This window comes from Coffea arabica, chromosome 10e, assembly GCF_036785885.1.
Source record: "Coffea arabica cultivar ET-39 chromosome 10e, Coffea Arabica ET-39 HiFi, whole genome shotgun sequence".
Lineage (NCBI taxonomy): Eukaryota > Viridiplantae > Streptophyta > Magnoliopsida > Gentianales > Rubiaceae > Coffea > Coffea arabica.
Genome location: NC_092328.1, coordinates 42,519,017 through 42,545,030, shown reverse-complemented (window position 1 = coordinate 42,545,030; position 26,014 = coordinate 42,519,017). Strand labels below are relative to the sequence as shown.

General features: G+C 33.4%; 2 protein-coding genes across 2 annotated transcripts; one reads left to right on the top strand and one right to left on the bottom strand.

Annotated features, from left to right (window-relative positions):
* Positions 1–3,618: 3,618 nt before the first annotated feature.
* On the top strand, positions 3,619–12,153 carry LOC113712920 (F-box protein 7). The gene is made up of 11 exons (XM_027236558.2): positions 3,619–3,904; positions 4,584–4,667; positions 4,806–4,918; positions 7,229–7,345; positions 7,442–7,538; positions 8,829–8,902; positions 10,029–10,082; positions 10,181–10,282; positions 10,486–10,544; positions 11,002–11,212; positions 11,832–12,153. Exons 1-11 carry the CDS (start codon positions 3,895–3,897, stop codon positions 11,889–11,891), a joined length of 981 nt encoding a protein of 326 aa, XP_027092359.1. The 5' UTR covers positions 3,619–3,894; the 3' UTR covers positions 11,892–12,153.
* Positions 12,154–15,231: 3,078 nt separating this feature from the next.
* LOC113711909 (acetyltransferase At1g77540) lies at positions 15,232–18,329 on the bottom strand. The gene is made up of 3 exons (XM_027235147.2): positions 17,989–18,329; positions 15,515–15,599; positions 15,232–15,377 (listed from the first exon to the last, which is right to left on the bottom strand). The coding sequence occupies exons 1-2, from the start codon at positions 18,247–18,249 to the stop codon at positions 15,528–15,530; spliced, it is 333 nt and encodes a 110-aa protein (XP_027090948.1). The 5' UTR covers positions 18,250–18,329; the 3' UTR covers positions 15,232–15,377; positions 15,515–15,527.
* Positions 18,330–26,014: the final 7,685 nt, after the last annotated feature.

Below are 26,014 nucleotides of genomic sequence, written 5' to 3'. Positions count from 1 at the left end.
TTATTTTATCTATTCTTTCCCTTTTCAATAGACCCAAGATAAACTAACTAATAATAGTAAAATCCAAAAGCAAAGACATAGCAATTTATGAAGATAACATAAAGGTTCTAATTTAATTATGAAGATAACAAATTGAAGATTCCAAGCATAGGAAAAAAACTTAAGCTAGGAGTACAAAAACAATCTAATATTGAGTTTTAGACAAACCTTGCAACAGCAGATGCTAACTTTTGGGAGGAATACATACACAACGAACAGCGGAGGAAACTTCAATTTAAAGAAAACATGGACATTTTGCAACCACAAGGCAAAAGAAGAAGAAGAAGAAGAAATTGGTACAGGTAAAGAGGAACAAAGTTAAAATGTAAAAGAAATACCAATAAACCAATTTGATACCATGTATTTTGGGAGAAAAACGTCTAGCCATCATATTATGAGTGACCAACTAAATATTTATAATAGTACAAACCTAACAAATTATTTACAAGAATACCCTTACTAATTTATTATCTACAAGAGTACTTATATTCTCTTAACACTCCCTCTTAAGTTGGAGTATATATATCATAGGCGCCCAACTTGTTACAAATGTATTTCACCCTAGAACCCCCTAAATTCATAGTAAACAAATCAGCTAATTGATCCACAGATGGTACATGAGATGTCTTGATGACTCTATTAAACAATTTCTCTCGAATGAAATGATGATCAATTTTAATATGTTTTATCCTTTCATAAAACACTGGGTTAGACGCAATATGAATAGCCGCTTGATTATCACACACTAAATTTATAGGCTGTTTATGCCCAAACTCAATTTTAAATAACATGCTCTTTAATCAAATCAACTCACACACAATGTGAGCCATAGTGTGATATTCAGATTCTTCACTTGACCTGGAGGCAACTGTTTATTTCTTATTCTTCCATAATACTAAATTATCACAAACAATTACATAATATCTTGTGGTCGATTTTCGATCTGAGGTAGAACCAACCCAATCTGCAATACTGTATCCTTCAATATCAGTGTATCCATGATTTTGATACAGCAATCCTTTTCCAAGAGCACTCTTAATATATCTAAAAATTCATATAACAGCATTCTAATGACTGGTACAAGGGGTCTCAAGAAATTGACTCACGACACTTACTGTAAATAAAATGTTAGGTCTCGTTATAATGAGATAATTTAATTTATCCACAAGTTTTCGATAATGCCCATGATTATCTAGTAATGCACCTTGATCTCTTACTAATTTCACATTAGAATCCATAGAAGTATCCACAGGTCGGCAACCTAACATTTCAACTTTACTCAGCATATCGAGTACATATTTTCTTTGACATAAATAAATTTCATATTTAGACCGAGCTACCTCAATACTCAGAAAATATTGTAAATGGCCTAAATTTTTTGTCTAAAAGCTTACCTGCAGATTGGACTTAAACTTCTAGATCCGCACAATATCATCACTTATAATCACAATATCATCCACATAAACAAGTAATAAAATTTTAGCAGCATTAAAATGCCGATAAGATACAGAGTGATCATCTACTCCACATTTTGTTAGACCGAACTCCATGACAACACTACTAAACCGGTCAAATCAAGCCTTAAGAGACTGTTTCAATCTATATAAGGATTTTTTCAGACGACAAACTAACCACGAATTCTCCCCCTGAACAACAAATCCAGGAGGTTGTTCCATATACACCTCTTCTTCCAAATCTCCATGTAACATAATAACATGTATTTTGAGAGAAAAACATCTAGCCATCGTATTATGAGTGACGAACTAGTATTTATAGTAGTACAAATCTAATAAACTATTTACAAGAATACTTTTACTAATTTATTATCTACAAGAGTACTTATATTCTCTTAACACAATCCAAATAAGCAACAAAGACTACTAATTTGATGGTTTTCAATAGAAAAAATAAAAAATTAGGAGAGGAAAAATAAGAAGGAATACTGGAGAGAGAAAAGATGAGAGTAGCAGCATAAGTCCAATTCTATTCTCTTCTTTGTCTCAAACACAAGAAATCATCATGATCATTGAAAAAAAGGTAGAAAGCAAGCATCAAATCCATCGTTGATCTCAAGGTTAATCAATAATTAAGCATTGGGCAAGTACAATTAGGTAGAGAGAAATAAAATTATTTACTTACTCAAAAAGCGACCAAAGAAAATATCCAATCAATTAACTCATTAGTTAATCTAGATTAAAATTTCTTTAATTATCATCCAAAGGCTGAAAACCAACTTTGGTTTGTAAAATCCTAATTGAATAGCTATACATCAGACAACACATTAACAAACCATGTTAGTAGAATAGTTTTAACTCGTTGGATTTACAAAAAAGAGGTAAAGCCCATGTTTGTCAACTCCAAAAGGGCCATTTTAAGAAAATTTTAGCATGATTAGTCTACCCCATTAAAGCAAAGCTGAAGCAAAGGAAAGGAAAGAAGGGGTAAAAATTCTTCAAAACATTAATGTTTGGATCCCCTGTTTTTGGAGTGTTTTTCAAAAATTAGTTTTTCAAATACAATAAAAATTTTTAAAAAGTACTCTAAAAGGTAATCTAAAAATTAGTTTAAATTTTTTTAAAATTTTAAAAAATATCTCAAAATATATTCTAGAAACTCTTCTACTCTTAATTATCCCAAAATATTTTCTAAAAATATTCCAAAATATACTCTAAAAATTCTGCTACAGCAAAGTTTTCAAAAACACTCCTCAAAAACAGCTAATGTCAACCATTGGTCAAGTGAAAAAGAGCAGCTACAGTAACTCACACTATACATGAGTGAGATATCTACAATAAAGAATCCACCTTGACTAACTATGATTCTTGACACCTTCAGGGAACTAGAATTGGCTTTACCAAGTAATCTTTGAGAATTTTACTCATGTTTCTATTTTGTAATTACAAGAAGGGTCATTTGTTAACTCCACTATTAAGATTGTCCTACAAATGCAAACTTAATTTAGATCCCATTCAACTTTGCTGAGAACTTTTGTGCATTTATCAATTTCATCTTCCACTTATCTAATAAAAGTAGCCCTAAATTAACTCTTCTATGTATTGTTCACTATTCCCCTATTTTGATTCCCTAAATTGATGAATTGATGATTTAGAATCGTGATAGTTATTAGTTAATTTAAGAAATGGGCCTTAAGTTCATTAAAAAAAATTAATAAGATTGATCAATCACACAACTCAGTTAGATAAGGATAAAATCGGTTTGAAAATATTGAAGCATAAGACCTAAATTGACACAAAAATAAATATAATGAACAAAAAATATTAAAGTATACAAGTTGAAGGACTGGATAAACCATTTCAAGTACATTCTACATACATATGGACCTATCTGTATCATTCCAAACATAAGGTTGAAAACAATTTCATAAAATGTAAAGGACCATTACTGTAAAAAGCAAGGCAAATGACTAGAAAAGGATCAAATCATTATGAAAATAATGAAGTTTAAGATGTAAATTGGCACAAAAATAAATAAAGAACAAAAATGTGTTTAAGTAAACAAGTTAAAGGACTGATTGAGCCATGACAAGTATATTCTACGTGTATGTGGACCTATTGTATCATTCCAAATGTAAGGCTGAAAATAATTTCGTAAAATGTGAAGGACCATTTCTGTAAAAAAAAGGAAAACGAAGGAACCGTCAGCGGGGCCACAAAAATCTGCTTGGGTGGGTAGAATCTTCCGACCGTCGGCGTTGGCCAAATGGTCATAAGAACCAGAAAAAATCAACCGTTTAATTAACCTCTCTAATCCGATGCATCCTTTTCCTCTCCTTAATTTCCCCCGGTAAAGTAAGAGAATTACCCGCCAGGCATAATCATCTCAGGACAACTCAAAATGACTTCTGGTAAGCATGAAAAAGAACATTCCATTTAGAATTTGTATGATCTCATGTTCTTTTGTAGGAATTTTCAACATTTTTTTCCATATGGTATCTTACTACTTTTTTTTTCTTCTGATTTAGTTGTGATATAGGCTCTTTTTTTCTTGGCCATATGGGCTGCTCGAATTTTTTTTTTAATTCTTTTTGGGTATAAATTTCGTATGGGTTTTTGTGGCTATGGAAAGTTAAGTATCAATAGTGTAGAAAATATGGTAATTTTTTTCTTTCGTTTTGAGTATTTTTTTGGTATAATTTTCGTGAATTTTATGTTTTAATGCAATTTGAATTTCTGGGAAGTGGTCAAGTTTCAATCTTTTAGTTTAGGTGTAGTGTTTGATAGATTAAGAAATGAAAAACCGCATTTAAAATTTGATTTTTGCATCTGGATTGCCAGTGTGTTTTTTTGGTGTAAAATTTCTTCGTTCAAAACTTTGCCCTTGTTTGGCTCCACCGGCGTTTTGGTCCCGCTGGAATGGTATTCTGTAGTAATGTTTACTTAATCCAATCCTTATTCTTGTAAGGAAACAAGCACAGTCTTAACGAAGCTGAGCAGAATTCTAGTTAAATGTCGATTGGTTAAATGATTTATGTCATGGTTTTGGTTTTGGTTGGCTAATTCTCAATAATGACTGATGCCTTTCAGATTATGCAAATGTAGCAGCAGAGCTTGAAGCAGCTTCAAGAATGAGGGCTGCTCAATTTTTTGTGACACAAAGGCCGTGGCTTGGTAATTTTGCAACACTGTAGTGCTCAATTTATTATGTTGTTGTCTGGATATAGTTCATGTCATTTTCTGAAAGTACTTTGTAGTGTTATAGATTGTTTGTTGTTTTCAATTTTTTGACCTTTTGGGTTGTTTTATCAGATCTTTATGGGGTTAACATTCGGCCGGTGGCTCCTTTTGGTAGCGCAAGCAGTAAACCAGTAGTTGATCCAGCACTGATTCACCGTGCCTTGCCTGATGAGCTTATTTTTGAGGTATTAATCACTGACTTTTTATCCTTAGTGATGTCTCATTTTCTTGTTGCTGTTTTGCATATGCAATTTCATTAGATTTTCTTGAGTTGGTTATATCTTCTTCTTCTTTATTGTTTCAGGGCACATGCCTGTATTGTGCTTGAAACTCTCAGCTTGTATGCAGTCCTTTCCGGCAAAGAAATTTTAAATCTTGATGAGTTGAACTGATTTTTCCTTCCTGTCCTTCTATTTCTGTTATGATATTAAGGGAACGGGCCTAAGGAGTAAGGACACCAAGAAGTTAGGTGATAATGAATCTTTTGGTGAGTCTGCTGTTACAAACACCAGATATGGGTACAGTTAAAACTGGAGAGCAAGAGGAGTGTGTGACGTATCAAATGATCAGAACTTGATCCTTTAGGAATAAACTTGTGCACTGTACCGTCTCTCAACAAATAAACAAGTCCAATGATAATCTAAGAATCTTAGGAGCTGTACTTTACCTTAAACTATTATTGATCTGATGAAAATTATAATCTATCTGAGAACATCTCTAAGAGCTTGGGTCACAGCTCAAATGGATTTCAAAATTATTTAAATTTTATTCTTTCTTGGTCCTTTATGCAACCCTGCATTAGTACTTCCCAAGGTTGGACAAAACAGTATCTTGAGTTTTGGATTTTTCTAGTCAAAGAATCTAAAAGCGTTTACCTTCACTCTTCACATGATTAATAATTGGCATCTCTCCAGGATCTTGTAGCTTGTTGAAAGGAAGAAGGCAAATAGAAAGCCTGTTGCCTCAGTCACTTGGTTACATGTTAAAGGTGTCTGGAGTACTGCAATATACCCCAAAAAAAAAAAAAAAAAAAACTTTTAGGCAATCACATTTTTTTTGGCTAGATTTATTCTGACCTTTTCTTATCCAGAAAACTGGTTTTGGCTATACCTTTTAGTCCTAGGATTATTGTCTTGATTGAGGACTTCACTGGTTGCAACTTAAAAATGATTTGATAATCAAGATTTTGTTTTTCTTGGGGTCAGGGTCCTCTAACTGTTCTTCATTAATGCCATTTTTTTCCGTGTGTATAGCGTTTCCCTTACTCTCCAGTCAATTAGGATCTGATTATTCTTTGAGTTCCAATTAGAGGTTGAATCAAAAGATATGTATTTCAAGCAAAAAGATCTTGAGTTTCATGTTGATTGTCAAGGCAGCTCTCCCTCATTTTCTTACTGAAAGTTGCATAGTGTCAAACTTTGATCAAGTACCTGAATAGAATTTGTATTATTCGGTCAAAAGAACAGGACTTAAGTTGAGGTGAATTCTTTACCTCCCTTACTAAAGTGGTGCATGATGATATCAACAAAACTGATTCTAGATATGGGCAGAACTAATTAATGGATTTTAAGGTGCTTTGTGGTGTAAGACTTGTAAGCAGAAAAAGGGAAAAAGAAAAAGGAAAAATTCTAGTAAATCTGTCTAGATTATCTTATGAATGACTACCAATGGTTTGATGCTCAAAAAGAACTCAAACATTGATGCAGTTTTGTAAACTTCGGCTTTCCCAACCTCTTGGTTGGGGAAATGAAAAAAATTTATGATTATACTATTTTCTTACATTGCTTTGTAGTTGTCAAATTGGCATTGGTATTCAGTCATTAGAAGTAATTTGTTCTGCGGGACCTCTCCAAGAGTTACTTTCCTTGAGTAAGACCATTCTGTCAACTACAGTAGAGATTTACTTGGTTTCTTCTACATGTTTGCTCATGGATAGGAGGAGTTAATGAGCTGGGAATGAAGTCATATTATATTTCTGTTCTTTGCTTTCAAGAGCTGCAATTCTATGTACGATGGATTGCAATGGCCAATCAAACTTGAAATTAAGTTTTAATTCAACAAGAGTTTTAATTTTCTGTGAGTCTTTAAGAAAGACATACCTCCCAGCACTACACAAGAGTTTATTTCTAAAACACCTATTACGTATAAAATTGATTCGAACTCGTGACTGTCAGAGAAATTTAAGGTATTCTACATTCCATGAACTCGAGACCAGCACCTCTGTTGTTCTTCCATCCTCTAAACAAAACCTTTGGTCCAAACCATCGTATTTCCATAGAACTGTTCACTGAATGCTCATCTCTTGCTTTCTCCTTTTGATTCCGTCTTTTCCAATTGCTCTTGCTGGTTGTGAAAGAAAATAACCACATTCAATTTCTAAAGTTGTTTTGGTGAAGTAAAATATGATGGGTATTTGTTTCTCAAATCTGTATGCAAGGACAGTTTTACTGAAATGTATCATGTTGAGAGATGCCAATAATTCTCCAATGCTGCAGATTTTTTCAAAAATGGCTCCATACACCCTAGGAAGGGCAGCTTGTGTTTGTCGAAAGTGGAGATACACCATTCGTAACCCAGTTTTTTGGCGCAATGCGTGCCTTAGGGCTTGGCAGGTAAAAGCTCCATATGTTGACATTGAGTGATCCTATATCAGTTCTCTAAATTATGGCTTTTCATTTTGAAATTTGTTTTGGTTTGTGCTTGCAAAGGTTACTGGAGTAGCTGAAAATTATAAGATTCTTCAGTCAAAATATGATGGCTCGTGGAGAAGAATGTGGCTATCAAGACCCAGGGTCAGAACAGATGGTATGACGTGTATATATTGCTACTCTTGTAGAACGTGTTTGTTTTCATTTGGTTATTATGGCTGTCTTAACCGCTTTTGGGCACTTACATAGATGGTCCTTTTCCTAGTGTGGTGGTTAGTCCATAGAGCCCACAAATGTTAGTTCCTGAGATAAATGTTAAAGTGATAACAGTTACTTTCTTCACAATTCTTATAAAATCTTAGTTGCTATTCAGAGCACCTGATACTTTTTAAGTGGGTTACCTGATTGTATCATGCTTCAGAAGTGGAAAAAAATACATCATCTCTGTTAATTCAATTAAATATTCTTAGTGTGATCATTACTGTAAGATTGGAGCCGCCCACTTTCTCTCTCTTTGACTTAATCTGGAGGCTTTACTAACAGTAAAATATATTGTTCCCTATCCATTAATATATGTTCTAGACCAAGCAAGCTGTTTGTCAAGCCATTGACGTTATTGCATCAGTAAATCTTCCATTCACATGTTTGAGTTGATGAAATCTGGTGCTAACTTATGGTCCTATATCTGATTTAATTTAGTCAAGATTGCTTTTTAAATGTTGGGCTCTGTCTACCATGTTTGGAGTATCTAGTTATACTTGCTTTTTTCTGATGCTTCATTGCAGTTTTTACAATATTGTGGTGTAATCATGTCCTATTAATATGTCAGGGTCTTCCGCATGGTGGTTGAAAGGATCCTTCATGAATAACCCCAACTGTGTGGGGTGTGTTTTCTTATCAACTAGTTACTAAAAGATGGAGAAGAGAAGAAATATGGAATCTACAGTCATTTATTTATCAGAATTTCTAGGTTACATTTATTTATCACATTATTGTTATGGTAGTTGACTTATCAGTCCTTCACCTCTATTCCTCCAAAATGAAAAGAATAAATACACGACCCCAAGACTTGATGATGGACATGCAAGGCTTCAACTTCACTTCCCACAAGAATAAATAAATAAACCAAGGAGATGATGATTAAGTACATGCAAGTAACATATTGGTGTTCAAGAATTTTGTCAAGAGTCTAGCGTTGAGTGAAAATTCTGAGATTTTTAACTCTCTAGTTGGAGACTACTTTCCTCTTGATGGTTGAGGAACTTAAAATGATTCCTTGGTTGTTTGTCATGGTGTTCCATGAAGTTGAATTGTCATTATTTCAGTTCTGCTTTCTGTGTCTCCGTGCATTCAAACAGTAGGTTTTCTTCTTTTAGTTATTCAAATTTTTATTTTATTTTATTTTATTTTGGCCTGGCTACAACTACTGATCCACTTACATTTACAGGTCTGTATGTCAGTAGAAATACCTATATTCGTGCTGGGGCTGCTGAATGGAAGATTACCAAGCCAGTTCACATTGTATGTTTATTCCTTTGCGCATACAGAATATTATTTATGTTTATTGAAAGGAGTCTTTGTGGGAAATGTATGACTTTCAAGTTGTGAATGGTGTTGCCTACCTTGGACTCTTATCAAAATTGACTCACTTAAGATGGTGGTGTTACAGCAACAAGAAAAAAAGGGCTAAAATTTGAGTTGCTGCACCGTTGTGCACTTTGGTCATTTTGTAGAGAGGAATAAGTGGGATTTTGCTGTGGCTGAGAGTATTATAGTAGAACTGAAAACTGTTATTTTGAAAACTCCTTACTTTTGGATTAAGGAATGTTATCCAAGACATTAACTAATTTTTTATTCATTGCCCCAAGCAGAGAGATGTCTTCCTATATAGGTTCCTTAGAGCCTCAATAACTTTTTTCCTCCTCATAAAAGAATAAATAAACAAATGAACAAAAATAATAAATAAAAATGTTGTAGTTCATGGTTGGGCTTGAAGAAGATCTTGAAGTACTATGATTCAAGTGATGATTATGTTGAACTTTATGTTTCTGTTGCAAGACATCTCCAGTGATACTGGAGAAATTATGATTGCACTCATGGTGTCCCTTGCAGATTATTATAGTACCAGTCCATTACAGGATCTTATCTTGAATGAAATTTTTTTAAGGTTTGAAAAGTGCCTCTTGTATTCTAGAATTGACAAATTTAAGTCATTTCTATATATTGGGTAGTTAGACTACTCTAGAAGTAAGATTATTGAAGCCTCTCTGGCTTATTTGTCTTGACCTTTGTTTTCTGAAACTTGGAGCGTGAGCTTCTAGTCCTTGAATTTATCTTTTGGGAGTTAAATATTATGTCTCTCAAATCAAATTGACTGCTCATATGCACAAGGGGCTTATCATCTTATATTCATGGTGAACTTACCATTCGCTTACTTCGACAAGAACTTAAGTCAATTATTTGAATTGCTATGTGCAATGGGTCTTCGGAGTAATGAGCTTATCATCTTATATTCATGGTGAACTTACTATTTGAATTGCTTTAAATCAATTATTTATTGGGTCCTTGCTTCCCTCTCTTGCCATTTCTATGCTTAGTGGTTGATTCACCACCATTTCTAAAACTCTGGTTCTGTTATTCAATGCAGGTGTGCTATTACCGTTACTTGAGATTTTATCCTTCAGGCAGATTTCTGTACAAGGTTATTTCATTTGCTACCTTAGTGCTTTTTGGTACCCTATAAAATCTTCTTCCTATATTCTGGCTGATTATGTTTCTTTTTCTCTTTTGGACTATCAGAATTCATCACAGAAAGTGAAGGAAGTGGCAAAATACATGAACTTCCGTGCTACAAAAGGCGATTGTGTATTTGGTGGTCATTATACATTGTCGGAGGACAAGGTCAATTGCTTAAATTTGCTGGTTTCTTTATGTTCTAATACTAATTATCTCATGCGTTTCCTAATTTATGTTATGTGACATTCTCATTCTGTGCAAGTTGCTCTTCCTGTTCAAAACTGGAATTTGTTTGTTCAACAGTTTGTTGCTTGTTTTATTTCATTTCATTCCGATTTTGAAGTTCATCTTTACTGCTGCATTCACAGGTTGAAGCTGCTTTTCTGTATCCTGGTTTGCGCCCTACTGTGTGGAGAATTCGGTTGAGGTACTTGTTGAACTCTACTTCAATTTCTGTGAACGAAAGGTGTTACTTGTCATCTTTCTGATGATAAGGAATATGATTAGTAACTCTACGAAGTCATGTGAGAAATGGAAGGAACTGGTATAAGGTCAGAGTTTCTTATTATATTTTCTAAGAGAGAAAATGGTGGAGATTAGCAAGTGTGTGTCTTTTCTGTATATCTGTGTGTGTGTCTAACTTCCACAAAGGTGCCTAGAGTTATTGCCAAAAAGGTAGTCACTGCTGGTAGAGTTGTGAGAGGGATTGTTAGGGCTTTAAAAAGATCTCCAATGGAAATTCCATCTGCAACGGAAATTCCTGGTGGTTAAGATTAAGGATATACTTGTATGAAAGTTTTCTTTTTTTTTTTTTGGGGTAACCTAGATGGTCTCAAACACAGATGTTTCATTTTTTCTTTACATTCTTATGTGTTGATGAATAGGTTAAGGGGAACGATAGCAGGTGCTAATAATCGGATGGATTTACTTGCACTTGTTACCAGTGGCGTAAGTGATACTGAGGTTACTGGCCCTGATGAAGACATTCTTGGCGTTGTTGAAAGGTGGGAGGAAGATGAGACACATAACCCAGACGTTCCAGCAATTACACACAAGAGAGGTCTGACACCTTTCGTCTTCATTCCATTTGAGGAGGTAAGCTTCTTTTTTTATTATTTTTTGTCACAACTAGAATACAATTTTTTTCCATGCTTTGTCATTCTCAATGGTGGACTATTCATGATTATATGCAAATTGTATCATTCTGACGTATAAGTTTCTCTTTTCTGCATGTTACATTGTTTTTTACTGCTTGCTTGGATGTCTCCAAAATAACATCTTGGTCATCTTTGTGATCAACTGATGCATTTGTTACCTGAGATCTTGTTAAATGCATAACTGGAGCATTAAAAATAAAAGCACTCTAGGTGTTGTGGAAGAAGCTAAATTTCCTTTACCCTGAGAATTGCAATGAATTCTCGCGCTTAAATAATTCCAAGACAACATTGTTGGTTCACTAAATGGAATGGGCAGGATCTGTTATTCCAATATTAGAAGTTCTAAGGTAAATGCTTATTCTTAGGTACGTTTGCACTTGGTAATTGGTAGATATAATGGGCATGGAGTATGATCTTTCATGAGATTTGTTCGGCTTAAGTATCTATTTTCATGACCTTTTTTTGGGCTTGTTAATATGTTTTTTTTTTCTTTTATTTTGGGTTATCTTACAAATGTTGTTCTATCATAATAGTGTGTTGTCTACTTTCTGGGATAGGTGGAAACATCAGTTCTTAACCTGCCGGTGGAAAGGATGGACTATTATGTACCGGGCTGATCATCAGAAGAATGCCGGTGAACAGACCATGTAAATATGTTAGTGTTATTATTTCTTTTCCAACCGTAATGATAAGCTGCAGTGAAGAGGAGTGTGGTGTGAATCTCTCTTTATATTTATTAAACAAGCCACTATAATCTTGTGACACAGTCCAAGATCTTCAAGGCTCTGTCTTCTTTTACATTTTTTTCAGAACTGTATTGTAGTTACAAACTGAATAACAATACTGGTTGTGAATGAAGAAGTAATAGTTGTCAAAGTATGCCCTACTATATTGTTATCGTCTTTCTGTAGGATATTTGTTAACTGAAATTGTTGGATTCAGGAGATCAATTTCCTAGTTTTCAACAATTACTAAAGTTTACAATAGTGAAACTCCTGGCAATGGATGCTGATGCATCATGGTTATGAAACCTTAAAAAGTGTATGTTCTGATAGTGAAATCACTGAAATTTTACTATAGTACTTTACATTGTTCTCCAGGAGCCTTGTGCACATCATAATTAACAAGAAGATATTACGAATTTGACATGGTTTTTGGTAGAAATACATCTTGATATATACTTTGAGATATGTTATAGATTGACTATTACCCTCGGCACTTGTGAATATACATCGCGTAAAAGAGGTGCTTTGATTACTGGTGATGTGAGGAGGAGGATCAAAGATATCACATTGGTTGATGGTTATGCGAGAGAGTCTAGCTCATAACTTAAAGGTCTGCCTCTAGCATCTGGTGGGGGGACTCATGATGTGGTTTATACTTAGCAAGATTTTGATATCAGGCATTATTGTTAATAAGGTAACTTCAATTTTTTTTTCTTTCTATTGAGTAGGATGTACCTTTTGTTTAATTGAGGTGATATTTTTTGTTTCTTTAAGAATTTGGACTTCCTCCCTTGATGATGTAGTAGTAGCTGACTTGGGATTTCCAAAGGTGAACCACCCTCAAGTTCTTGGAAGAGAACTTGGGCTTCTTCAACTTCTTTCTCTTCTTGAATTCTTTTTTAAACTCCCATCTCTAATAAGTGAGCTAAGTTCCACCTTGTTCCAGTCTTGAGATTCTTTCTTGAGTTCCTATCTTCTTGAATCTGCATGGATATTCTAGTTGTAAGAACAGTTTCTTTCTTGAATGTTCAAGGTAGTAAAACTATCTCATGAATTTCTTCAACTAGTAGGACTCATTTTCTTTGCTTTCTTGCGGCATTTTTTCAAGTAGTTGTAGTGGTGCAATTTTCTTTTAACTCACTATTTCCTCTTCTGGTAGAAGTTGGGGTAGCAGCAGTACTAGTAATAGTTGCAGTAATAGTAAGTAGTAGAGAAAGAAAGCTATTCCTACGGAGAGGCGAAACTGAGCTTCAAAAAGAAGGTAAAAACAGTAGAGTTGAACTCCGGTTCAAATCCACCGTCCCGAGAGTAAAACTTGAACTCAAAAGTAGTAAGCTCAAGATAACAACCTTAGACATTCGGTCCAAGCATCCCTTACAGCTACAGGGGGCAATGATGATTCCAAAATAAAGTTGAAAATAGCCCATTCAAATCAATCCCGATTCTTCGTTGATCTAAAGGTAATTCAGTCCCCATTAATTCCATTGTAGGTTCAGTTGAATCCTCCCCTCTAAAATAGGCTAGAAGAGGACTAGAAATAGGTGTAAGATAGATAAATGACGATTGATAAAAAAAAAAAAAACCCAATTCAAAGTAGTGAATTTTGAAATAAGAATGTTGGACACCCGATCCAAGCATCACTTATGAAAGGGTTTATGGTGATATATAAAGAGGAGGACCAAAGATCCTCTAGATCGGTTGACAATTAAGAAAGAATCTAACTTAAATTAAAAATCGTTCCCTACCAAGTGACGTGCCTTTTAAAGGACAGAGCAGTGAAGTCCATTGGGCCAAAATGGACAATACCTTCAAATGAGGTTTCAGAGAGATCGTAGCATTAACAATTACGAAATCTTTCCTCTCTTTTCTCCTCGTTGATTTTTTCCCCCTTCTTACTGTTTTAATCAAATAAACATTACTGTGCAATATTCGGTAGACTTACATTTATTAGGGGTGGCAATTCGGGTCCAAATCAGGTTGGCGGGTCGGGTTCGGATCAACCCGTCAGAAAATCTGTTGACCCGAACCCGACCCGCCAACCCGTGGCGGGTCAGGTATGCTGATCCGAACCCGAAAATTTCAGGTTAACGGGTTGGCGGGTCGACCCGAAATGACCCGAAACTTAATTTTAATTTATTAATTTATCACTGTAATTTCTAATAAAATCAATTTCTCACAAAACTAATTACATAATCAAGTAATAAAAATTTAAATAAATAATTCCAAACCAAATCTAAAATAAATTAAACACCGTAAAAGTGTTTTATCCCAAACAAAATATAAAATAAATTAAAACAGTATAAAAGTAAAATATAATATAATATATTATTTGTCTAAATATAATAATTTCAACTTCACACAAATTAAATAAATTCATTTAGGATTAAGTAATTAATGCCTTTGAAAAAAAGAATAACTTAGTTTAGTTAGATAAAATTATTTTTATGTTTATTAAATTATTTTTAATTCGTAAACGGATCATAACGGGTCATATCAGGTCACCACGGGTTGACCCGAAATCGATCTGTTTTCTTTTCGGGTTCATCGGGTCCAACCCGATTCTGACCCGAATTCCCGAAACCTCAACCCAAACCCATTAATTTCGTGTTAGGTTCGTGTCGTGTTTTCAGGTCGTGTCGAAAATTGCCACCCCTAACATTTATCACATAATTGCATAGAAGTCTTAGGATGCGTTTGATAGAACTGAAGTTTGATATCTGAAATATAAAATTTAAATCCATTAAGTTACTGAATTGTTAAATATTAAATCGAATATATTTAAGTGTATATCACATTCATTGATAAGTAAATAGCTTATCACTTAATTTTGGGAGCAAATTTTGCTGAAGAAATTCAGTGCCACTTAATTAATTCAGATATTTAATTTTTGGTTATCAAACGCGTCTGAATATGTTAAGGTCCAAATCCATTAAGTTTAAGTGCCGAAATGAGCTATCAAACAATACCTCAAGCTTCATTAAGTTACGATTAACACTACTAATGCATAGTTCAAAAGTTCTCTTTCGAGTTTCAACTCTTAATAACCTTATGAACTTGTATCAAACAGCAAAACTCAGGTGTTATACAACATTCACAGATTATTCCAGAGATTAAGATGTTTTGCACAATTTTACTCTTTACCTGATTAGACATCTCAACTTTCTGTAATTTAAAACAGTTTTCAAAAAGAAAAGAAGAAATTAAACATTTTAGAGAGAGAGAGAGAGAGAGATTCCATAATTCAGTTGCTGCACTAACAACATCTAAAACTGCTCACTGCAACTGAAGCAGTGAACTTGTTCTGTCGTGGGAATGGAAAGGTGAAACAATCATCACAGCAAGAACAGTATGACTGAAGAAACTGCTGAAGAACTTCTGCTGAAAAGAGGTAAAGCAGTATAACATTCAATATATAGGACGTTGACTGTATGCCAGGAAAAAGAGCTATAAGCTGATAGAAGTATGACAATTTTATTTCAAGTTTTCTTTGAAAGATCAAGTAGGTGATTTTTCACCGTAGCATCAACTTCATATAGAAGACTTGAGCTCTTCTTTGTACACAACAGAATCCCATGATGAGTTTCGGGGAAGGAAAGTATCCTGCCAGGTAAAACCAGGATAGAGTAGTGAGTATCCCAGCAAGTAACTAAATGCTTGGCATATATCATGAAAGAAAGAAAATCTGGCTGTTTTCCGGAAAAATGAAAAACACTGAGGCCCGAAGTACATTTCAGTCTGGAAGAAGCAGAAAATCAAGATCAGAAGAGCAAATGACAAATTCACTCCAGGAAATTGCAAAGATAGAACAGTCAGACCAGATTACTGTAGAAGACTACTATCTATCCAACCGGATGTCAAATAGACTATACAAGTCTTTATACCCTCTCTGTTGAAGGTCCAAGAACTAAGCTGATGAAGCAATTCTCATGGCAATGAATCAGTAGGGCATGCTCCTTTAGTAATATACACCATCACAATGTCCCTTTACAATGCTACTTCCCATTCTAAAACTTGAAACAAAGCAGCTAACCTGTGCCATGGTTTATAACTATTAAGAAAATTGTTTCTGCTTGCTTCTTAAATTCCTTATGACAGTGCAACAGTAGTATACAACTTTTATATGTGAGAGTTAATCTATTTGAGATGACTTCTAAACAACAACCACAAGTATTTATGATCACCACCCAATTTATCAACAACCCCCCCCCCCCACCCCCAAAAAATATAGTTCAATTCACAAGACATAATTTCCTTTTGGTTTGAAGATAATAGCAGCTATAGAGTTGCAGTTCCAAAACAGTGTGAAGACTGGTTGTCATGTATTATTCCTCATGGGATACCAGCCAAAGCATATCTTGCAAAATTTACACTGGATAGCAGTAAGCAAAAATGCACGCAGTTATTAAAAAATAACTTATCATTAAGATTTTCTCTAGTCGTAAAAGATCATTAAGTGAAAATTTTGCAGAATAACAGATTCTTCTACATGTGAGTGATTGATTTATTCCCTCCAGTGTCATCAAACATGTTTTATTCTCTAAAGGACCATCAACTTTGACCTGGTCTTTAAAGTTGAAATATTTCATACAAATTTTATCTGTTAGCTGGTGTCAAGACATGAAACTACAATTTCTTTTGTAGTCTTCCCTTGAGTGCCTCTTTCTCTACACCTGTTTCTCATTGCTACTTCAGACAAAAAAAAAAAAAAAAGGACCTCCATCCCTCATTTCTGCATAATTTTCTTCACCTGTCTATATACACCTGTTTCTCATGCGACTTCAGAAAAAATGGCCTCCATTCCATGTTTCTATACTCATGTTTCTCATTGCTACTTTAGAAAAAAGACCTACATCTTCTCCATATTTTCAATTTTGTTATTTAGAAAAGTTCTGCATCTAATTCATTCACATTCTACATCTACTTGTGCATCAGAAGCAACAATAGTTCAAAAGGTTTTTCATTGTGCATCTTTATTGCCATCAAAAAATGATAGATTAAAAATGTGTCCAAATTCTTCACTTCAAAAGAGTTTACCAGAGTCATGCCATGTTTTGATTCCTACAAGGCATTATTTTATTTCCATTTTTTACCTCATCTAAGTTCATAATTCCAGAAGCACATCTAACTTGTCAACTGCAATATCTCTACATTAGGCATTTGCAATAGGTACTGAGTAATAAAAAGAAAGTGTAATAGCGGCTAGATATCTGAAAGATTTTGCTGAAGACAATCAAGAATTTTCTCTTTCCATTGAACTTTCTTATTAATCACAATTCAATTCATCTTCTCAATCTTTCTGTCATCTTCGTTTAATCTCAGTTCAGAATTTCTTATTTAAACCATGCATTTACCCACACTTTTAAACACTTTTGACCTTTACATGTGAAAACCTTAAAGTTCACAGCTAATACACATACTCATATACCATTGTGCTTATCATTCACCAGTCAAGAACAAACACCATGTATCCACACAAAACCAATTAATTCCAGATTCCAGCCATGAAATAAATACTGGGATGAGAAGGGGAAAACATTGTTGCAAATATCCGGATATGAATAACTTAAGAGAGAATGGAAAACACCTATTCAAAATAAACAAAAATTACCAAATATTGAGAATTCTACAGGAAAAAAGATTAACAAAATTATCAGTTAATATGACATAGCATTTCTTGACCCTCACCCCCATTCCCAAAGAATAACGACGAATAAAAAACCTATCTTGATAAAAATTTCAAACAGCAGCAATATGCAAAACCCAAAAAGAAGTCGATAAAAAAAAATATCAACAACACATACAAGAAAAATTAGAAAACCCCAGAAAAGAGTCATCAGAACTTTGCCTAAATTCAATACAACCACAGAAATTCATCCCAAATTCCACAAACATTTTTTCCAAAAAAAAATTCCATTAAAACTAAAGAAAACATGCACAAATTGGAGGACAGAAGCGGTGGCCAAAAATAAAATAAAAGAGGTGGGCTTACGGAGACATAAGAGCAGGTGGGAATGACTGAAAGAGAATTGGATTGAGCATGAGAGAAAGCAGCCACACAGAGGTGGCCAGCAAGGCCTAAACCCCTCTTGCTAGAAGGAACATAAGTATGGATGATGTCCATAACTTTTCCCCCATTTCTGAGCTGGTACTGCAAGTATGCTTCTTTATCCTCTGTCTCAAATTTTCGGTCTTTCTCATTCCACACTATCTTTGGTGCCTCAGGCTTTGCTCTTGTTGTTGTTGCTGCCATCCTCCTCAATCCTCTCCCTGTCTCTGCTTTACTCTGTCTTTGTAAGTTTTGATGCTGTGGCTGTCTCCCGGTTCTAGGACTCCAGTATTTATAGAAAACAAACTTAGGAGGTAAATATAATCGAAATGGAAAAGGAAATATATTTTCTTTTTTTCTCTTTCTATTTTGATGTGAAGATTGTGATAATAGTGGGTTCATTTGGATTAAAAATTATTTAATTTTTTCTGCGATAATATTATAGCATTTTTTAGAATGTGCTGTTTGTAAGATAAAAACATGATTAGAAAAATTAAAAAAAAACTGAGAAACACATGCAATAAATACCAACATAGTGAGTATTATTTTATTTATTATGAAATAAATGGCCTCTGGTGAGTGATGTTTTTAGCATTTTACTTTAGATTTTCAAAAGGAAAAATATTTTCTTTTTTTTCTGTTCTATTTTGATGTGAAGATAGTGAAACTAGTGGGTCTATTTGGATTAAAAATTATTTAATTTTTTTGCTATAATATTATAGCATTTTTTTTAGAATGTGCTGTTTGTAAAATAAAAACATGGTTAGAAAAATTAAAAAAAATAATTGAGAAACACATGCAAATGAAACCAACATACTAAGTATTATTTTATTTATTATGAAATAAGTGGCCTCTGGTGAGTGATGTTTTTAGCATTTTACTTTAGATTTTAAAAAATGTGTGATTATGGAAAATAAACAGAGAATAACAAGAATCACCAAAAGCTACTTTTTGATAGATTTTAGATTTTAACTTTTTTTGTCTATTAAAAACTCCATAATCCAAATACAAAATCAAACAAACGAAAACATCAAAAGAGACTGATTATATAAAGGGATAATTTCAGAAACATCCCCTGAGGTTTCCAACAATTTCATTGACCTCCCCTAAGGTTTTGAAAATGACATAAACCTCCCCTGAACTTATAGTTGTAGTAACATGATCAGCCCATGTCAGGAAAATGAGCATTAAAAAAATATTTTGAGGAGTGAGATGATATTTGTGTTCCACATATGCCCTTTTTGCTTATCCACAACTTGTATTAGTAAATAATGAAAACTATTAAAAGACAAACATAATTAGTAAATTCTAGTAGGTGTCATAGCAATTAGGAAAAGTGCAGTAACAACAACTTGAAGCTTCAGTTTGCACAAATGGCTAGTGCAATGGCCATATTTTAAGTTTCTTTCAAAAGCATATAAACGGCTCAAGCAACTCAAGAAATAATTTATTTTTAGTGTGATTATCTAATTTTGAGGTAATAAAAAGTGGCAAGGCTAGACCAACCAAAGGCCATAGTTAACATGATACTCATCATAAATATCATACTAGGTGTTGTATCTATATTCATCCAAAATATAAAATCAATTGGATAAACTCTTGTAACAAATATAAAAGTGTCACGACATTGTACCAACCATTTTAAATCTTTTCTGATTATGTAAGAAGTAAACCAGTAATACTTGTCAGTTGGATTGTATTTGGAAGAAATGTACGACTATTGTTAGATGACTACTACTGTAACTTTACTAAGAGATAATAAGCAACAACTTATTAGTTGAACTAGTTAGTAAGGCAACAAAAGTCACTTGACATTAGTTCAAAATTGCTATAATTGTAGCAGTTATAGTATTACATAACTATAGATGCAATCCAATATAGTTTCAAACACCATCTGCCCCAGATGAATGAGGCAGATGGTGAGGATTGCAAAGCCAAATTTCATGACCATTGATTGTTTGTCACTAATGCCAACCATATACAAAAGCATGAGTGGGTAGCATGTCAATAATCTTAATGCAAATCAGCATATTTTAACCTTAGGGGAGCTATGCTTTTTTCCTTCTTTTCCCTCCATTTTTCCATCTTCGCCAAGTTTTCGTATAATACTATCCTTGTGTTGCTCTCTAAAGTCATGTCCAATCACAAAAAATGGCTCCATATTGGTGCATCAATTAGTGTCATTTCTTAAGTGTAGTTACATTGGCTTATTAGAGATAGAACTACAGTTAATATCATTTAATTAGTTCATTTATTTAATGACCTAATTATATTTTTCCTGAAATTGGTTTCTCATCACCCTTTTATGCATAAGGGCAAAGTAGCAAATTCATTCCAGGTTACATCAGCAATGGGTCCCAAAATCAGTTGAGGGGAGGTCAGTGTTATTTTCGAAACCTCAAGGGAGGTCAATGAAATTATCCCTTATATAAAAACAAAAGTTACAATTAGTTAAAATAACCAACCAGAACAAGAAAGTATTTAAATGTTGATAGTAAATTAATGACAATGTGAAATGTTTGCAATCAATCATATATTAAATATTGAAATGGCATTGACACACGTATTTGATATCCACACTTTGATTACTTCAAATTGGTTTAAGAAATAAGTAAATGTAGATATCGAGAAGAAGAAGAAAAGAAGAAGAAGTAGAAGAAGGAAAAGATTCCACGATTATAGGAAATGACTTTTGCTTGAAACTTTTTAGTGTAATATAGAAACAACAAAATAAAGAGTCTGGCTTATCCATTGAACCCGTAACCCATGCGTTGGTAGAAATTTAACTCATGAATGACTTGTAAATAGGCAATGGGAGTTTTGGTCTAACAATTTTTTGGTAGCGTATATATTGTCAATTTTGAATGAACGATAATTATATAAAATTTGAATTTAAAATTCAATTATCGCACATGTGTCATGGATTCAACGGTAATAATGTATATACTATCAGTATACATAAGATTTACTCATAAAAATGATCATTTTTATCTTACAAAAAAAAATGATCATTTTTAGCAATCCAAACACAAATGTAGTTGAATTGCTAAATTATTTTAAATAATATTTTGCTTACATCATAAACACATTTTTCAATTTATCTTTTTATATTTTCAACTACTTTTTATCTCACATACATCACATCACAAAAAAATGCTACAGTAATTATTTCAAATAATACTCTATCCAAACATAGGTTTAGTGCCCAAAAGGAAGAAATCTTTTGAGTTTCTAACCATTACCAATGGCATTGAAGCTACGAAAATACCTTGTACTAATAGACATTCCTATATCATGCTTTGTCAATTGCTGCAGTTGTGGTCAGCTATTGTTGACTAATTGTGTGAATTGCAATGCAGTTGAAACTTGAAACTAGGGTAAATTAGTTCTGTGAAATTGTGAATAGCAATGCAGTTGACTGTATGTTGGGTTTAATGTCTTTGGTGGCAATGGGTCCTTCAAGTCAACCATCGAAAATTGACTTCATGAACCCATTTGAATTGCATTTTTGGGAAATTTTTGTAGAAAAATTACTAGAGCATTTTTTTTTGAGATGTGATATATATAAGGTAAAAAAAAAAGTAGTTTGAAACATGTGAAAAAGAATAATTTCACGAAAACCCAAAAATTCCACTAAAAATCCAAAAGAAAAATTTCTACTAAAAGTACAGTCCAAACAAGTTGAAAGCTTTTATAACATTGCCTAAGTAATTAAAGTTTAGGGGTATACTTTTTAAAGCAAGTGATATTTAAAAAATTGAAAAAAAAAAAGAAAAAAGAATGTGTAGTTAACCTAATTCGAAATTTGGCTTAGAATCATACGTGATATGGCAAATAATCACAGCACCTACTATAGTTTCAGAGCAAATTTCTTTTAAAATACAATTACAAATTTCACTGCTAAAGATTTAGTTCACTTTGAGAAGAACACATTCGTTGTGTCAATAGGAATTTGCTGTGACATTAGAAAAGTCTCCTATCAATGTTTTAGTCAGTTGACTTGGACATATACAAGTCAGAAAAGTAGAACAGTAGAGTATTCTCCGCTGAGAGTACGTTTGGATTGCAAGTTTTTAAAGAAAAATTGCTACATTTTTCGTGGACATATTTTTCAATTATCTTTTACCTCACATATATCAAATCACTATAGTAATTTTTCTACAAAAAATTCAGAAAAATGCAATCCAAACATCCAATAAGGTTCCAGTTGCTAAACATTTATGGTTTAAAACCAAAAATTATATTTATACACACACACCCAAATTGTTAATTTTTGTTAGGGACTTGAATAATATCTATAATACAAAAATTTTTTTGTTAACAAGGGAATCCACAGCCGCTATCCGAAAGTATGCACTGAGTAAACCCAATTCCATACAATAGCCCGCCAGCCACATGGAGGGATAAACCGCACTAAATAAGCCCTATGCGACAGGCAGATGTTTTAGGAGATGTTCGAGTTCGGATTGACAAGAAAGTATGATACCGGCTTTACCATCTCGGCCAATTCAAGGAATATAATAAAAGAACTTAAGCAAAGAAAGTTCATATATCCTTTTTGGAATACGAACTTTTGCATAGATTTCATTTATTCTTTGAATATATGTTGCAAACAACTTCACCTTTCTCATAAATTTATTCAAAAATTTGTTGCATTGCTAGCTTTGGAACTGGAGTTTGAGCTATAGGTTTGATTATTGGTTCATACTTCCATTAATTTCTTGACTTGAACCGTCTATCCACCTTCCTAGATGTCCTTGCCCTTCCATGAGTTCATTAATTTCAACTTCATTGAGGATTGCCCTTTTTAGAGTCCATGTTATGTACTCCCTCCGTTCCATTTTAATAGTCCTGTTTTCCTTTTTCGTCTGTCCTAAATTGTAGTCCACTTTCCAATTGAAGAATATAGTTGTCTTTTAATTTCTCTAAAATACCCTTATTTAATGTAAGTTGTTATTACTGTAAACTACCTTATTTAATATAGATTGTTAGTATTGAATATAACCTACACCATTTAATGCATTTAGATTTTCCAAAACATATTGATATATGAAAAGCCAACTTCATTTAATGTAAGGATATTTTAGAAAAATAGCAATCTAAATTTGTTTTTTCAATAAAGTTAACTATTTTTTCTTAAACTGTGTGAAAAAAAAAATTAGAACTATCAAAATGGGATAGATGACAAGAATAAAATCCAATCTTAACATATCTATCAACCGTTTAGTCCATTATTGCAAATTCCACAAAAATTGACCTGGTCAATAATGACCAAACATTTTTTTTCATTTAACTGAACTTTGTCATTTAAATAAAATGATTCGGTCAACTAAAAGTACCTCTTTTAAGGAATTTCTCTCCAATTTCATTTAACTTGGTCATTGTTAAAAAATGACTTGATCAACTAAAAGTACCTCTTTTAGGGGAATTCCTTTCCAATTAGCATTATTTTGACAAGCACATTCTGATGACTAGCCGGAATTTCTCCAATTAGCATTATTTTGATGTTCCTACAAACTTGTCAATAAAATAAAGGATTAATTTTCCTTTAGATGAATGACAACTATAATAATTTAAATTTAAAATTCAACTTTGACATATTCGTCATGAATCCAATGATAATAATATATATACTGTCAGTATATATAAAATTTATTTTAAAATAAAATTATCTGTAATAAGTTGAAGTATGTGTGACTTCTTCTCATTCATTCTTCTAGTATTTAAAAGAAGGCAAATGTTGAGAAGATGCTGAGGCTAAATAAACTTCTCTGTCGGAAGGTTTTTGGCCCATTGGTTGAGCATATGGCAATGCCTAGTGGGAACTTTTGTTGTGACCAATTTTGCAAGATTGCTCTGTTTGGATTAGGAGTTTTTCCACAAACTATTTTGTCTGTGCATTTTCAGTAATAAACTCCAAAAATAATTTCAAATACAACTTATAAAAAAATTAAAAAAATAACAAATCTTACCATCTTTTTCACCCACCACTCACTACCACCTTTCCCCTCCTCCCTCCTCCCTCCTCTACCTCCACTGTCGCCTCTCCCCTCTCCTACTTCCTCTCTCCACCCCACAGAAGAAGTAATGGGGGCAGAGGTTTTTGGGGGGGGGGGGGGGAGGAGGGGAAGGGACAGGGGTAGGGGCGAGGAAGATTTTTCTCCTGTCGCTTTAAATGAATCCTCCCTACCTTCATTCCACCATTTCAATTAATAAATATAAATGAATATATATATAATTATATAATTATTATAAACTAGTCTTAATTAATAATTAGATAAAACTTTGATGAATTCTCTATATTTACAATCTTAATAAGATTATATGTATGTTAGTTTAAATGGTTTTAGTTTTATTTATATCCTAGACATAAAATATCAAATATTAGAGAAACAAACAAGTCTATTAACATTCAACCTAACCTTCTTCTACATTTCTTTCTCTAGTTCGTTTCTTTCTTTGCCACATACCTTCTTCTTTTTCAGCCGCCACTCACTCTCAGTTTGATGAAATTGTGTCAGTTGGAAGAATTTAAAACTATTTTGTTAACCTTTTCTTTGCAATCTATTAGCACACTTGTCTAATGCTTGCTTGTCCACCAATAAATAAATCTCACTTTTGAGGAGAAACAATTTGAATATAAGGTTTTGTTGGACTACTAATTTATATATATTGCAAACGTAGGTTTGCTTAAAATTGAAATCTTCCTCTTCAATACGAAAAAAAAAAAAGAAAAAGAAAAAGAAATGCTCACCCACGGGTACCCATTGCAGAAGCAGAGCACGGGCGGAGGGAATAGGAAGGGAGATGGCCTTGGGGAGTCTTTTGACAATAGGGTAGGGGGTGGGGGACAGTTCCCCGCCCCAAACCCTTCCTGTTGCCATCCACATTTTTCTCCTCCCTCCCCCTCCTTCCTCTTCTCCCTTCCCTTCTCTACTACCCTCTCCCCTCCTTTCCCCCTAGTCTAGTTGCGGCACAAAGGGGATTGCGAGAGATGGGATGGGAGAAGAGGAGAAGAGGAAGGAGGGAGGAGATGGTGATTGTGACCGATGGTGGTTAGTGATTATGGTAAAAATAACAAATTTTTAAAAAATATCTCAATAAAAATTTAAATTTAAAAACACCCCAAATAACATCTCCAAAAGCACCTAATTCAAACAAATCATCTATAGTCAAAAGCATTTTACATATATTACTACAATAAAGTTTTTGAAAAGCATCTCCAAAATTGAAAATTTTATACGGAGTTATCGGTCTGATACTTTGATTGGTTCCAATTGAAAATTTTCAATCCCATATCATACTCAAGGAATGTATTGTGCTTGGTTTCTGTTGTATTTTTCATGAGGATTATTCCAGTAAAGTATAGTGGATTTTGATCTCCAATTGAGTGAGTGGTGAAGGAGGAAAGGCCCACTAGTTTTCGGTTGTTTGATAGATTTATAATCTTTTTTTTTGGCAAAATACAAAAAAGTCCCTTGTAGTTAAATTAACCTACAAAAAAGTTTCTTATAGTTTCAAATCATACATTCCGATCTTTCGTGGGAAGAGGTGTAAATGAATTTAATCAAACCAAACACTCTAATGTTCAAACTTTTTTGATTATTTTAACGAATTTGAAATTTTATTCAAATTTGACTTGTTTATTTGCCTAACTGAATTTGAACAAATTTTTTTATCGAGTTTGAATATTATCCAACACTGTCCAATCTTGACTTGATTACTTGGCAAACCAAGTTCCGATGAGCTCTTACTAAGTCAAGTTCTATTTGAATAGCAAATAGTTTGGTTCATCTTTCAACTCTACTCGTGATTTGAACTAATTTGAAATAGCAATGAAAATCGTCAAAATTAACGGAGGCAGATGAAATCATACAATTACCCTAATATATATAAGTAAAAAAGACCGTAACAACCATTCTAATTAAACAAACCTACGGAAAAACTTTCTGTGGTTAAATCAATCTAT

What these genes read in the sequence shown, in the direction of transcription:
- LOC113712920 (XM_027236558.2), top strand. An exon ending in ATACATTGTCGGAGGACAAG is followed by an intron (nt 10,283 to 10,485) that starts GTCAATTGCTTA and finishes CTGCATTCACAG; the next exon opens with GTTGAAGCTGCTTTTCTGTA. An exon ending in GTGTGGAGAATTCGGTTGAG is followed by an intron (nt 10,545 to 11,001) that starts GTACTTGTTGAA and finishes GTTGATGAATAG; the next exon opens with GTTAAGGGGAACGATAGCAG.
- LOC113711909 (XM_027235147.2), bottom strand. Translation starts at nt 18,249, where the DNA reads ATGGCAGCAACAACAACAAGAGCAAAGCCTGAGGCACCAAAGATAGTG. An exon ending in CCACCTGCTCTTATGTCTCC is followed by an intron (nt 15,600 to 17,988) that starts GTAAGCCCACCT and finishes TTTACCTGGCAG; the next exon opens with GATACTTTCCTTCCCCGAAA.